Source organism: Falco rusticolus, chromosome 5, assembly GCF_015220075.1.
Source record: "Falco rusticolus isolate bFalRus1 chromosome 5, bFalRus1.pri, whole genome shotgun sequence".
Classification (NCBI taxonomy): Eukaryota; Metazoa; Chordata; class Aves; order Falconiformes; family Falconidae; genus Falco; species Falco rusticolus.
The window spans coordinates 1,369,953-1,385,602 of NC_051191.1; the positions used below are offsets into that span (position 1 = coordinate 1,369,953).

The window sequence follows — 15,650 nt, forward strand, 5'->3', positions numbered from 1 at the left end:
CCATGTAGTTTGCTGCGCCTCACCTTCCGATGTGTGACCTGGGCATGGCAGCGCTCCCATCTGCGGTGGGAAAAGAATACTGGGGCTACCGAGATGCCATGACACAAATTAAATGCACGAGACGTACGATGATGGAACTGTTATGACTACTGTGAATTCTTATCAGCAGATTAAGGGCAACCATGGTCTTCAAAAACAGGGCGATGGCCCGCACAAGCACGAGAGCGAAGCTCCCATTTGTCAACGCCTCACTTAATGCATGCAACGACCCAGGTAAGACACCGCATCTTTCCCCTCAAGTCTCTCTTAACAATAATTACTGTTCTCTTTACGAGGGTAATTAACGTTAACGTCTAATTTTCCGGGCCGGCTGTTGCCGCTGCCGGCCCCGCACGGGCGCTGGGGAGCTGCGAGCGCGCGCCCCCTGGCGGCACGGAGCCCGCCCGCCCCGCAGCGGAGCCGCCGCGCCGCGGCCCGTCCCTGCCCCGCCGCGCCCCGGACCGGCCCCGCCGCCCCGCGCTTCCCTCCGCGGGCCGGGAGAAGCAGCAGCCTGCCCCGCCGCGGGCCCGCGCGCAGGGCGCTGGAGTTCGGGACGTTGCCGGCCGGGGCGCGGCCCGCCCCCGCTGTACCCAGCCGCCGGCTCCCGTGGGGGCTGGGAGTTGCTGGGGGCCCGCTCCCTCAACCAGCGGCGCACGAGGGGCTTCCCCGGCCAGCCCGCGGGACGCGCGGTTGTTTCCCCGCAGAGGCCCGGGGGAAGAGACGGGGAAGGCGCGACAGTCGAAAACGCCCGGTGCCGCTCCCCCGGCCCGGCAGCGCCTGGGGCCCGTCCCCGCCCCGCGCCCTCCAGCGCCGCGCCGGCCCCGGCGCCGTTTCCCGCCCGGGGGGCTCCAGCTCCCTCACACCGGCCGCCCCGCGGGCTGGGGCAGTCACGCGCGGCTCCCGCGCGCGGTGACGTCACCGCCCCGCTCCCGCCTCGCCGCCTCAGCCGGCGGTGGCAGCCCGCGGGCGGCAGGGCGGGCCGGTGCTCCGCGCCTCGGGCGGCGGCCGGCGGCGTCGCGCTGTGGAGAGCCCGCCCGGCGCCGCCTCCTGCCTCCCCTCCCTCCCCTCCCTCCCTCCGCCGGCCGGCCCTCCCGCCCCGCGCTGAGCTGCCCCATGCTCGGGCTGGAGAAGCCGGCGGGGCAGCAGAAGCCGGGCGGGAGCGGTGGGTTTCCGAACATGGCGTCCGTGGGGGATTTTAACGTGCTCAGCTCCAGCATCCCGGCCACCAAGGTGGAGCTCTCCGTGTCCTGCAGGTACGGCGGCGGCTCGGGGCCGCCCTGCCCGCTCGCCCCGGCGCGTCCGAGGGGGCAGGCAGGCGAGCGGGCGGGTCCCGGCGGCGTGCCGGGGCAGGGGGCCCCTCGCCCCGGGCTTGCCGCGGGCGGGGGCGGAGAAGGGGCAGCGGCCGGGCGCGGGGTTGCCCTCCGCATGCCCGGCGCTGTGCGAGGCGCTGCCCCCCGCCCTCGGGCAGCGTGCCCGGCGCGGGGGAACTTGTAAAGCTTCAGCCTCGGGCCGAGCCTGGGGGCAGCCCGGGGCCGCAGCTCGCCCGCCGCGGAGTGCCGCCGCCGGACCCCGGGGCAGAGGCGCCGGCTCCCGCAGCGGCTGCGGGCAGCTGCCGGCTCTGCCGGAACGGGCAGCGGCCGCCGCCGCCGCCGCCCCAGGCCCTTCCCCGGCCTCTCCTGGCAGCGGGGAGCGGCAGCCGCTCCGCCGTGGGCGCTGGGCGCGTTCTCCGGCAGCTGCTGAACTTCTGGAGCTGTCCCAAGTGCCGCGGTCGGGGCGGGGGGACTCCTGTCCGGAGGAAGCCTTTCGCAGGTTCTTTGACTCTCTCTTGCAACAACAGTGTTACGAAACCGGGCGTGTTACTTCGTCACGTTTCATCGTAACGCTGCTGCCGGTAAATTAAAAAAAGCCAACCTGTAACACAAAACCTAGTGCGTGCAGTATTGTTCCTCGACGTTTGTTTGCCTGTGGTTTGTTTATCGTTGCTTCAAAAATCCTGCTTTCCCCCTTGCAGCACAGAGAATTTCCCATTAGTGGTGTAAAAGTGTTTTTATTTGTGGACTTTTGTATTCATATCCTCATTCACATTTTGCAGCTTCCTGAAGTATTCCCTAGTAGTTGCAGAGCAGGAGTTCCTTTCACCAGCAGAGTTGGCAGCTTCTGGTAGATAATTTGAACAGTTGGTGGTGTTCCCTGATGGGAAACGAGACAAAGTTTGTGCCACAGCCCCATTGCCTCACTTTCTCGTGTAGTTGCCCAGGAGTTGCTGCTGTTAAACACTACTATGAGGACAGAACAGCAGCACTTCAAAGTAAATTGTCAGAGTACTTTCTCTCTTTCCTTAGTAAATAACATAGGATTTGATTTTTTATCAAGGGTGCATTTCAAAAGAAGGCTGAAATTATGAGAAATAGAGTAAGATTGAATTTGGAGTACTGAAACAGTCACTAGGTTGACATATGAACATGCTGATGTACTTACTGCCTGTTACTGCCCATCTCTGCAAAGTTCACTGGTAACAACCATAGAAAACCCTGGTCCTGTGAAGGGTGTGCTGCTGTGTGTAAAAGAAATCCAGGACCTTTAGTGTGACTTCTAGGTTCTTCAAGTAACACATGTCAGAACATTTATGCTGGGTTTGACCCAGTTCACTTGTACTGGAACTTTCATTCTAGGTATTGTTTGTATATACCTGCAATATTTTCTTCAAACATTAGTTTTGTGGTGATATGAGGATCCATCAGATAGTTACGAAGAATCGTAGGTATATAAGATATTGGCATAGCAATCAATTCTGACCTTAGTTACCTTACTTGTAACTAATTTCTGTATGTAGTTCACAATGTTAATTGCTCTGTAAGTATCGTCAAAAGCCAGGTCTGTTTTGTTAAAACTGTTTTTTTCTTTTGTTTAAAAAAAAAGGCCTCCCATCCTGGTATGTCTCGATGTCAAGTGCAGAAGGATGGCATTTTCCATGCTGATTCCTTTCTTCTTTATGTGCCGGAATGACAGCTTTTGATTACAAAATCATGATTCAGAATTGAGTGTAAAATGAGTGGTTGGGGCAGAGGTTAATGATTAAAATGTTTGTGATTCATCTGTAAGCACATTCATTGGCTAAAGCTCTCAAAAAGTAGTGTTAAATGAAATTGTGAAATACAGCAAGTGAAAACTACAAAGTCCAGAGAATGCTGAAAAATTCTTTAATAATTAGCAGTTGTCTATTCCTTGACACTTGGAGAGAAATGCTTTTAAAATAGTTTGGGTCATGACGTGAGTTTTCCCTTGATACCTGAAGAAACGTAGAACCAATTTGGTCATTAGTTTACAACAACAATTATCGGCTAACAATTCTTTCTTCCTAGATTTTTACTTTTTACTTGTTTTTCATTGTAGGAAATATGGGAACTTCTTCCAGTTTGTACAGGTGGTGTAACTTGGTGGCCAGTGAAGCAGTGCAAGGTGTTTCTGCCACAAAATAGATTTGTGACTTGTAGACAACAGTCTTCACCTCGCTCTTCCTTTCCTGCTTTTATTTCCTCCTTCTCTCCCTCTCACACACTCTTTCTCTTGCTCCCTCTCTGGTGTCTTGTTCATTCTCTTTCTTGTGCTCTTGCGCTCTTTCCCTCTCTCACGTTTCTCTCCCACCTCCCCCTCTCCTGCTTTTGCTTCTCCCTCTCCTACTTTTGCCCCTCCCCCCCCCTTCCCTTTCCCCCCCCTTCCCTTTCCCCCCCCTTCCCTTTCCCCCCCCCTTCCCCCCCCTTCCCTTTCCCCCCCCCTTCCCTTTCCCCCCCCCTTCCCTTTCCCCCCCCCTTCCCTTCCCCCCCCTTCCCTTTCCTCCCCCCCTATCCCTTTCCCCCCCCCTTCCCTTTCCCCCCCCTTCCCTTTCCCCCCCCCTTCCCTTTCCCCCCCCCTTCCCTTTCCCCCCCCTTCCCTTTCCCCCCCCCTTCCCTTTCCCCCCCCCTTCCCTTTCCCCCCCCCTTCCCTTTCCCCCCCCTTCCCTTTCCCCCCCCCCTTCCCTTTCCCCCCCCCTTCCCTTTCCCCCCCCCTTCCCTTAGTCCCCCCTCCCTTTCCTCCTTCCCCCCCCCTTCCCTTTCCCCCTTCTCCCCCCCCCTTCCTTTCCTCCCCCCCCTTCCCTTTCCCCCCCCTTCCCTTTCCCCCCCCTTCCCTTTCCCCCCCCTTCCTTCCCCCCCTTCCCTTTCCCCTCCCCTTCCTTTCCCCCCCCTTCCCTTTCCCCCCCCTTCCCTTTCCCCCCCCCTTCCCTTCCCCCCCCTTCCTTTCCCCCCCCTTCCCTTTCCCCCCCCCTTCCTTCCCCCCCCCCTTCCCTTTTCCCCCCCCTTCCCTTTCCCCCCCCTTCCCTTTCTCCCTCCCCCCCCCTTCCCTTTCCCACCCCCCTTTCCCTTTCCCCCCCCCTTCCCTTCCCCCCCCTTCCCTTTCCCCCCCCTTCCCTTTCACCCCCCCCCCCTTCCCTTTCCCCCCCCCTTCCCTTTCCCCCCCCCTTCCCTTCCCCCCCCCTTCCCTTTCCCCCCCCCCTCCCTTTCCCCCCCCCCCCTTCCCTTTCCCCCCCCTCCTTCCCCCCTTTTCCCCTCCCCCTTCCCTTTCCCCCCCCCCTTCCCTTTCCCCCCCCCTTCCCTTTCCCCCCCCCCTTCCCTTTCCCCCCCCCCTTCCCTTTCCCCCCCCCCCCTTCCCTTCCCCCCCCCTTCCCTTTCCCCCCCTCTCATTTTTGCTCTCTTGCTCTCCCTCTCTTGCTTTCTTCACACGCAACCCCCCCCCAAAAAAAAAAATAATCTTGTTCTCTCTTACTTTATCACTCATTCTTTCTCTTTATTCAGGAAGGATACAGTTTCTGTTCACTTAGCTTTTAATTCTGCATGGTTTGTCAGCACTTCCAAAGTTAATTTGCCCTGCACACTCATACTGCTGATGTTACCAAATTAACTAGGTTCCAGTACTATGCAGATGGCATTAACTGTAGGGGCACATTAGGTAGCCTTTAGGAAATGTGCATCTCATAGGTTGAGGAATTGTCTATGAAAATTATAAAATCCAGAAATGTTTTGGATATCAGGTAATGCTCTTTCTGGGGTTTCTTTATGACTAAAAACTTTTCACGTGATTCCCATGGCTAATTGAATGCCAGCATTGGCTGTAGTTTTACAAATGCTGGAAAAGCAAGAAATGAATGTAGTTTTTTCTAGTTAATACTACTCAGTGCCTATCTAACAAAATGTTTACGATTCTTTTCTGACTCTAGTAAGATGTAGATTTCCAAATCTCTGAGGTTTTTTTATGAGGTATCTGTATTCTTTGGCTCAAGAGCCATATCTAATGTGGCAGAACAACTGAAATGTGTCATCCCAGAGTGTTTGTAATAGTCCACTATTGTCTGGATCAATTGTTCTAGTAGCCATCTCCTTCTGCACCCTGTAGCTCCCTTCATCACATGCCCTGAAGGGCATCCATGGTCTGATGAAAATTTTACTGTCACTTGCTATGTGATCCTTATTTGTTGTGGTGTGGCATAATTTTGCACAATTGTCATGTGGTGAAGGATCGGGACCTTGGCCCTGCAGGCAATATGGAAGAGGCAATATAGCCTGCTCTTTATATTTTGCTCCACCACTGTTTTCCAGCCCAAACTTTCCTCTTTCTCTCAAGGGGTATTTGCACTGCATACTGATTATAGACCTGTGCCTAGACTTGAATCTCCACTTACCAGCTGTGTGTAAACTTGTGGTCCCATGTGAGGGTGAGGTAAGCTTCAGGCCACGTGTCTGTCATCCTGTGTCTCCCTCTCTGGTGATGTTCTTCACTGATTCCAATCTAGTTAAATCTTGGAAAAACTTCATGTTCTGTTCTCATCTTCCCTATTATCAGTGCAGTTACTATGTGTTGATTGAACTAGGTATTTAATGCTGAGAACACAAGTAGATAATGGTTATCACATATCCTGCAGTTTGTGCTATGTGCGAACATAGGAAGTTCAATGTAGTTCAATGGGAGCTCAAGTTTTTCACCTTTTTTTCTCATCTGTATAATGGTGGTTTCTGTTCCTCATGGTTACTGTGTGCACCGACCTAGTGTTTTTCCTGTAGGCTCCTGATTGAACCACAGCCTTTATGAAACCTTATCTTACAGGAAAGGCCAAGAGTTTCATTATGCCTCATGTTAATGTTTATTTACTTATTGAATGAGAAGTTATCAATCAGAATTGTCTTCTTGAGAGTAATTTTTTAATATCTGTGGGAAAGTGAAGCTGTAGTTTGATCACTTTATGACTTCTAGTAGTGTATCAAAGATGATGTGGTTATCTAAAAGATGGTAAAAGTGTTGTAAAATACTGACACAGTACAGAGTCACTTTGCTAATTCATGAAGTTTGTTATGATAGTATTGTTCTGCTAGGCTTTATGCTCAATAAGGCAGTCTGTCCTCATCATTCTGGGTTTATGCTGGGTAGGGTCTACATTGGGTGTATCCCCACAGCCAGCATAATGTGTGTAAAGGCAACATAAACTTCTTATCATGGTTAATTCAATAGAAATACAATTGTTTGCCTATGCCTGGTTTGGATCAGTTCTATGTCACTTCACAATTTATACAGAAATCTAATACTAATGAATGGGCTGAATGGAATTAAGCAACTCCTATTCTCAGTAATGAAGATAATTTGATTTCAAGTTTCTTGCACAGAGGAGCAAACATACTACTTCAGAATTTTTGCCTTCCTTTTTGTTTGGCAGGCTGAAAGTCTTAACCAGCTACTTTCTAGTGGTTGCAGTACCCAAAAATATGTTTAATTATATCTTTGATTGTCCTAGGCATTGATTTCTGGCAAGATCACTTCTGTCCAGCCAGTGTACTTACTTCCTGGGTTTTTTTAACTATTAGTAATGTGTTAGAAATCCCTGTTGCAGAAGGACGCAATGATAAAAGAGATATCCATAACAAATTACTTGAGCTTATAACTCTGTATAGTACAAAATATAGAAGATAAAATTAGTTGTGATAAGTCTGTTTTTAATTTTCCTGCTTTCTTAGTGTATGTGTATCCAGGTTGGATTGAAAGTCTGTGGAGTGGTTATGTGTGACCGATAACAGAAAGTTGATCTTACATATTTTTTCTTTGAAATGAAACTGACTAGACAATCAGTTGGCTTCAGCTGAGAAAAATGAGTATATTGGGAGAAAAAATATGAGTGGGTGACAGCGTCCATCAAAATAGCCATGGAGAGGCATTGCTGATAGCCTACACAGTTTGGTTTTCCATGTATCTGTATTGTTTGAACTTTAATCATGCAGCCATGTGACTTCTACAATTTAAGGCAAATCTATTGCTCTGTAAATTCAGTGTTGTGAATGCTAGGAACAGGTCCCAGGTTTCATACTAACTGTGCAAGTCTCAGGACTTGGCAGGTTTTCTCTAAACTTATCTTTACCTACACGGAGCTTTGTTTGGGTGTGCTTAGCCGCAAACCCAGCATTTTTTCCTAATGACCAGGTGGCTACTGCTTAATTAGTTTCACTTTGTCTTGTCTTTGTGTAATTGTGTGGTATAATCATATTTCTTTCTACAGATCATTGTCGCAAGTAGTTACTCTGTGTATGATGATGTATTTGTGACCCTCAGAAAATGGTGCAGTGCAGAGGAGCATCAGCCTGGTGTGATAGCAGAGACCTTGCAAGTGGGGACACAGGATGCAGGGAGGAGGAGCAGGAGGGGAGGCTGAACAGAGGAGGCTCGGGATGCCACTGGGGACCCCAGTGCTGTAAAGAGTCACCAGTGGTCAGTAGAGAAGGGCAGGCTGGGAGCTGGGCAAAACTGTTTTTTTGAATAACAAAGAGCTGAAAGAGCAATTCTCAAGCAGATGTAAAACACGCCATATAGAGCAAATTTGGATGTAAAATGGAGCTGCAGACCAATGAAGCAAGTGCAAGGTGTAACAGCATGTTGGAGAAAGAGCCCAGGTGGGGGTCCTCAGAGTGGGGAGGAGGAAGCCGTCAGTATCATACTCCTGCTGAGACGCCCTGCTCCACCTCTGCCACCACAGTAAACTTCATGCTTCTCCCCAGACAGGACGTGGGACACTAATGGACAGCTCCCTGTAACACCCCCCCACAGCTGAAGCCAACAATCTTGGGCCTCGGAAGGGTGGTATGAAGGAAAGCCTGACAGCAGGAGAAGGTCTAGGTACTAGGAAGTGTGTGACAACTTTAAATGTATTATTATGAAGGTTTTCTGTAATAGTGTTATTTTCCTAATTTTCTTGCTTTCTCTGCCCATCTAAGCAGTGCCTCACCCACTAACAGACCCCTGCGATGGCTGAGAAAGGTTGAGGTGTATTGCATTGATGGTATACGTTTGCTTTCTAAATGACTTCTTTAATGTGTACCTTTTAAAGAGTTGTTTCGGGAAAACTGTGCGAAACCAATCTGTATGTTTTGTATATTGTTATACATTAATGAAACACTGCATTAAATACACATTCCTAAAGAATTCAGATCTAAAATAGGATAGCATATCCATGGATTTGAATGGGCTGGGTGAAAGTAGCTGGAAGGGACTGGTGAGCTCACACTAGATTGAATAGGTCTTTTGACCACCAGCAATCCTTAGTGCCATCCCCCAGGATATATCACTAGTAGCTCAGAGCCAGAGGCTGTTTACTTGCCCAGCCTTGGAAACATAAATGTAGCTGGTTTGTTCTGTTGGTTTCAAATCATAATTCGGTTGGTACTGAAGCAGAGTTCAACCAGTCTGTGATATTCCTAAATGGACTTTTTTAATTTAAACTGGAACAGCCCAAGATCATGTTAAGGTCTGCTTCACCTTCATGAGTATCTTTTCATAATTCAGTACTTCCTGTCTGTTTCCACAGAATTCTTGCAAAACTATTGCTATGTTTAGGTAAATAAACTTGGCAATTTCTTTGGTTTTTTTTAACCCCCAGGCGTAGTGAGCAGTTTTAATAGAGGTTTCATCCTAAAACTCTTTGTGTACATCAGGGGTCCTCAAACTACGGCCCATGGGCCAGATACGGCCCCCCAGGGTCCTCAGTCCGGCCCTTTGTATTTACAGAACCCCCCCGCCGGGGGTTGGGGGGGGGAAACCAAGCAGCCGCAGATGACTGCCTGCCACTTCATCCATGCGCCGGCCCCCTGGTTAAAAAGTTTGAGGACCCCTGGTGTACATCTAGCCAGAGAAGATTTTCTGTGGGTTGTCATAAAACTCATGGAAGCACTGCTGATCTAACTCTTCTCATTGCTTCTCCCTTTCTTTTTCCCTTAAGAGAACAGCTTCTGAGCTAATATATGTTTAAATTGACAATGAAAGTTACTAGGAGGCTGAAAATTCTTTCTTTGTCTTCTTGTGAACAAGAAGAGTCAATTACTTCTGCAAAGGTTATAAGGAGGTATTGTGGATGTTTTCTTAACCTTGTGTATCAGAGATATGTTTGCTTTCTTCCCAGCTCTTCCAGTGTCCTGAAGAGTGGAGACAACCTGAACAGAAAGGGAGAGGTCATCGTAATTGCCTCTTAGACAGGAGACCCACCGTTTCCTCGCCTGTGAGCCTTTCCAAGAGAACCAGTTATTTTGACAAGAAGATAAAATTCTGGGATATTGTCTAATCTGCTTTTAGGTCCAGGGCATTTCAAATCTAGAGATCTGGAGGCTAATAGCTTGCTTTTCATTGCATTCTAACAGAATACAAAGAGAGAGAGAGTAAACACCTATGGAAAGGTGACTACTTAAGCTAACACTACAAATGAAAAGTTGTTTGTGAAATTACTCTGCAGGAAGTGAAGTGGACTCTTCACTCAAGTAGGCTCTTTGGATCGTGCGTCATCTTACCTAGGACTGACCGTTGCAAGTCCAGTAATGTCAGTTAAGGCTGAGGGACAGTGACTGCTAGGATGTAATATAGTTATGTTACCATTAGTAGTAGAATGGATGCTATTCTGCACAGTAAAAAGTGAGGAGATGCTTTTTTTTTTTTTTTTTTAACCTTCCTTGAAAAAAGCACAGCATTAAGTGAGGGAGACAGAAATGCATTTGTTTAATCAACTGTTAAATGAACTCAGGACAATTCCTTTTCCTGTGGAGCGATACAAGTGTGCTGTGAGAAAAGTAGTGTATGCTTATATGAAAATGTCATCTATTGAAAATGTATACTTTCTAAAAATTAAAAATTATTTTGCATGGGTAGCAAAGTTTTGTGTTGAATGCTTAATTTCACAACCCAGGAATCTTTGCATGCATTTAAATGTAATCTAAAGATGAAGAAAAACATAAAACCTTAACAGCCAGAGAGATTCTGACAAATTAATCTGAAGTAAACCACATTTTTATCATTAAGGATTTCTGAGCTGTTGAAAGCAATGTATAAATAGATTTTTCCAGTCATAGGAACACAGTTGGTTTTGGTTCTGAAGGTGTTTTTGTTTGTTTTTTTGAAACTAGAGAAATAGATTTTAAACTATTCAGTTCTATAGTTACTGTAGTCTGTCCTTCAGTGCCAGAATTCTGTCATTTGCAAGGGGGAATTGAATTTACTTCTTAGCATTTGGGTTTAACAAAGGGTTAAATTTAAAACAAAAAAATTACAAAGCAGGAAGTTCAGATACTGATCGTTAAAGTAAAGCCAAATTTGAAGCAAAGTCTATGTGAACAAGGCAAGTAAATGTTAGTTTTTAACATAGGTCAGTCTTTGTCAACATACATATAATGCATAGAGTATATGAGATCATACAAAGCAACATAGACTGTAACAATTTCTGCTTAGCTACCACTGCTAACTAGGTCAGAGAAACCTGAAGTATCTGATTTGTACATACGAGATGTTTTTACATTAAATGAAGTACAAAAGACTTGACATTAGGAAACATTTCTTTACCAAGAGGGTGGTCAAACACTGGGACAGCCTTCCTAGAGAGGTAGTTGGTGCCCCAAGCCTGTCCCAGTGTTGAAGAGGCAATGCCCATGCTTTAACATTTTGTCAACCCTGTAATGGTCAGGCAGTTGGACTAGAAGTCCACTGTAGGTTCTGTCCAACTGAACTATTCTATTCTATTCTAAAACATTTTTTTCAAGCAAAGCACTGAGCAGAAACTGTTATTTTGACAGATCTTTATGAAGTTGATGAAACTGTGTGGACAAAATGATTCTGCAAGGCATAGCTAAATATCTTTTACCTTTTCTTGTTTACTGATTACTTTCTATCCCCTGGGGAATTTGCTCTCATTTTACAGAAAAATAAATCTTTATCCCAACATTTTTGATCTGTCTTGTGCTTTCCAGTTTAGACTAAGTAGGCGTTATTGTCATGGTTCCTATTTGGTTTTTTGTTTTTTTCCCTGAGTCATCTTATGCTATTGCAACCATTTTGGAAGGTCCACTCTGGAATGGGCAGGTGCAGAATGAATTCCTTCAGGATTTGTGCTGGTAGAATAATGCTTTCTGCACAGATGTTCCTAGACTTCTTTGCAGTAGGTATTGGATGTGTGTGTTTCTACTGGTAAAAGCATGTGTCTCCTTTTTTTTTTTTTTCTTCTTCCTCATAATTGATGTCAATTCCTTCTCTTTTTGCATTCTTTATCTGAAAGGCTTAATGAGCATAGAAAAAGTATAGTCACCATATTTAGTCAAAATTGATATTGATTAGGAGGAAGAAACAGAAGTTTCAGGTATTTCTGGTTTCTGAGTTTGTGAGCTTTCCTAGAACTGATTCCTGAGACAAAAATAGGGTACTACTAAAAAGAATGCTTTTCTCAGGAAAAAGGGAAAGAAGTACACCTGGTATCACTCAGCCTGTGCAGGAAGTGCCATTGGCTATTACAGGGATAAAGACTACATGAAGTTCCAGGAATGCATCCAGTTTCTCCTTTTGCTTTTAACATTTCTGTTGGTTGTAGACTGTCCTGTACTTATGTGCCATGCAGTCTGCATATATTTAAAGGACCAGTTTGTTTGTGTTCCTCCTGAAATGAAGATGCACATATGAAATTGAGCAGCCTTTTGAGCTGTTAGGTGATTTAGTGGACCGATCTAACTTTATTTTTTTTTTTCCTGTTGGCACTAGTCTTTAAGTTCCTTCCAAAACTGGCTGCATTGGTTGAACAGCTTGTTAAGTTCTTATGTTACTATTTTGGTTGGTTATTAATGATTTGGAATATCAGGCATGTCTGCAAACTTTGCTGAAAACGTTGTTTATTTATGGTAAAATGCATGAAGAGTCAAACTGAGGATATTACAAGCTGTATTAGTTCAAAACTGTGAATGAATGATACTTACTGACCTGAATTACACTGTTAAACTTTGGTATCTCAATCCTTACAATCCTTTGGGGGATACTTTCTATGTAGAAATGTTCCCAAGCAGCTGATAGCTGGTGACCAGGAACATTTTCAGGAAGTATTACAGATTCTTACTTTGTTCTTACACTGTTCCCATGGTGGCTCCTTTGTGCCACTGCTGGAGTAAGAGTATCGGGACAGACTGAGCTTTATAATACCCAGTATAGCCAGTCTTTATGTTCTTATGTATATGGGAAAATAGAGGAAGAAAACGTAAAGGAACAAAATAAGAGTAGGAAATATTTAAAAAGCTCCAAGTACCTTAGCTTAGTATATGAGTCATTAAAATAGTTTAATCTTAATCTGCAGTCAAAAACATTAACATACCAATTATAAGGTCATTGTACAGTATTTATGCAGAGGAATTAAAATTGCTTGGGATTCTGATGGTGAGCATGGGAGGCCTATCCCAAAACTTAATGTACTATTTCTTTCCTATAACCCTAAATCTAGGGTTATATAGCAGTTCATTTTGGGATAACAAAACCAATTCTAGTTCCTGTGAATTAATGGCACATCTAGGTATGTATAATTAAAGAAGTATAGGAGGGAATTTTAATCTTGGATTGCAGATATTGCAGAATTTACAGTACTGTCTTTTAAAGCAGTTTGTAGTCATTGTCAAATACAGACTTGTAATCACTGATTTTCCTGGGTTTATTAATATTTCAATTTGTATTTCCATGTTTTTGGTTAAGATGGAATACAGTCTCTCTGAGTATAATTAAATGCATATATAAACATCCCACTTCTGAATGGATTAGAGAGGTTCTGAAGAAGTAGCATGTACAGACCAGTTCAGGTTCATTCACAAATACTAATTTTCATCCTACTGCCTACTTTGGCTAAAGTAAATAAAACATGCACCCCAAGTTCTTTTAAAACTATCTTTTGTTCATATTGATTGTTCTGAAACATGGAGTTGGCAGTACCTAAATTGGGAATGCAGTATCTTTTCCTTGTTGAAGTCTGAGTAGACCACTTAGAGCGCCTGTATTGAACTACATGTTAATGCACTTTTCAGCACTGTTCAGTAGCACAAAAATGTGATTTCGATCTGCGTGAGACTAAGGAGTTTGAATATACTGTACTAATTATTAAAAATAATAAGCTGTAAGGGATGTAAACTGATTATGTAATCCTTCCTCTTGCTTCAGGTAGCATCAAAGGACTTATTAGGAGTTGTAGCTACCTAACAAGTTCTTAAAGACCCTCAGTGGAGATTTTATATCATATCTGTCCACGTTTACAATGAAAGATAGTAAACCAAAATAATAAAGTTCAACTTCTGCACCTGCAGTGCAGAAGGTTCAATTTAGGGTTAAACCTGTTTCTACTTGCTGTCTACAGGAAGATCAGCTTCAACTTGCAGCAGTGTTTGCCTCGTAGATATATTCCATAGATTTCTGATTACTTCTGCTTCTGCTGCACTCTGGTGGCTACATGTCTGTCTTAGATTGCAAGAAATTGGAGTACCCAAAACATTATTGCTTGACTTGAGTGTTTACCAGTATTATGAAGACCAGAGAATTACTCTAAAGTATCATTTTTCTTTATGTATTCCAGTATGCCGTATTCCCAAAGGCTCAAGATTCCTGACTTCGGTTCAATTTGTGATCTACTGTGATGCCTAGAACCATTTTTGACATAACTGTTGTATATCCAGCTATGCTGCATTTTTGCTGTTGATTAAGTTTAATACCTAAGTTTAATACTTAAACTACCTGTCTAAGTTTAATAGCTTTTTCTTCTCCCTGTTCAATGGCATCCTGTTTTCAGACCATTTTTCTAGTTCGTCAAGATAATATAATTTATTTTATTATTTTATTTTAAATTTTTATTATTAAATGATAAAATGTTGGTAACTATTCTGACAATGGTTTTCTGCTCAGTCCTGGTTATCTAGGCTTATTGTTAATTTGAGTTTCCTTATCTGTGTATGATTCTCAGTTGGCTGAAGTGTGGCTACAATATTGCATAACGAGATTAATTCTTACTATTATTCCTAGGTGTTTTGTAGATATATAGAAAACTCATAATTTTGGTGTATATCCTGTGTATGCTCTAGTTCTCTTTACTCATCTGTGACAGATGCTTACAGATATGTCCTGATGGTTCTGAGATCTCATAGCTATTCCTTTAAGTAAAGTCTGAAAGTTTTGGGTTCAACTAGCAAGTTAATCTCTGGTAGACATTTGTGTTTTAAAGATATTTCTACTCCTGATTTCTATTATATATTTAATGTGCTTGTCCTGTGTTCCTTTTCACTTCATAGTATTGGTGTATATGAGCCACAGTTTGCTCAAATCCAGAATGTATAATAAAATTAAATGTAAGATGACTCAAGGGTTAGTGCTGACTGAATAAATCTTATATATTAGGAGGGCAGAAAACTAAGCTGACTGATCAAAATTGTTGAAAATATATATGCTTTGGTATCTGATTTGTATCTTTCACCATTTTTTTATAAATAAGATTATTTTTCTCTTTTTTTTTTTTAACAGAAATCTTTTGGACAGAGATACATTTTCTAAATCTGATCCAAGTGAGTATATAGCACTTTATTGTTTTTCTCATCATATATTGTAAATATGTAAACACTGGATTAAAAAAAGGGTGATTTTCTTCAGTGTGAGCTTTACATTGTTTTTGTGACAATTATTTAAAATAACTAAGTTACACTTAAGTTACACTAATAGTTTTTGTTATATGGACTGGAATTTTAAAGACTGTATTCAATATTGCTTTTCTGAGCTACATAGACTCTTATTTAGCAATCAGCTTACATTTCCCTGAAAACTCATAAACGTGGAAATGTATTTCTTTTTTTTTTTTTTGTAGTATCTGTTGTTCTAGATCTCTTTCAAAGTTAGTAAGCAAACTTCTAAATAAACTAGAAACACTTGTAACTAGAAACACTTGTTGCTGCTAGTGTCTACTAATCTCAGAGTCAAATGCTGAAAAATTAAGTAAATTTGTCTCTGGGAAACATGATCTTTACTCATCAAAAATAGTATAACTGGATCCCCAAAACCTCTCATGCCTATGGATTTCTGTATGATGGGACTTCTGATTTAAAATTTATGACTATTTTCCTGTATCAGACACTTTACATAACTTCTATCGAGGAACTGAGACCACGAAAATTTTCCTTTTTTTCTGATAGTGTTTAATCAAATTACGTCTGTAGTGTTTATTGACTAGTCCTTAGATTATGGTATCTTGGGTCATGTTGTCTCCTCTACAACTCTCCATATCTTTG

General features: G+C 44.1%; 1 protein-coding gene across 5 annotated transcripts in view; it reads left to right on the forward strand.

Moving 5' to 3' along the window:
- Window positions 1–1,022: 1,022 nt before the first annotated feature.
- Window positions 1,023–15,650, forward strand: part of CPNE8 (copine 8) — a 107,943-nt gene continuing 93,315 nt past the window's right edge. For 2 of the 5 annotated variants that reach the window (XM_037387598.1, XM_037387599.1), the window contains exons 1-2: window positions 1,023–1,292; window positions 14,893–14,933. In XM_037387598.1, coding sequence (XP_037243495.1) covers window positions 1,153–1,292; window positions 14,893–14,933 — 181 coding nt within the window. In that variant the 5' untranslated portion in view covers window positions 1,023–1,152. Of the gene's footprint in view, window positions 1,293–14,889; window positions 14,934–15,650 lie in introns of those variants that run through there. The other 3 variants (XM_037387603.1, XM_037387604.1, XM_037387601.1) reach the window with 3 other exon arrangements.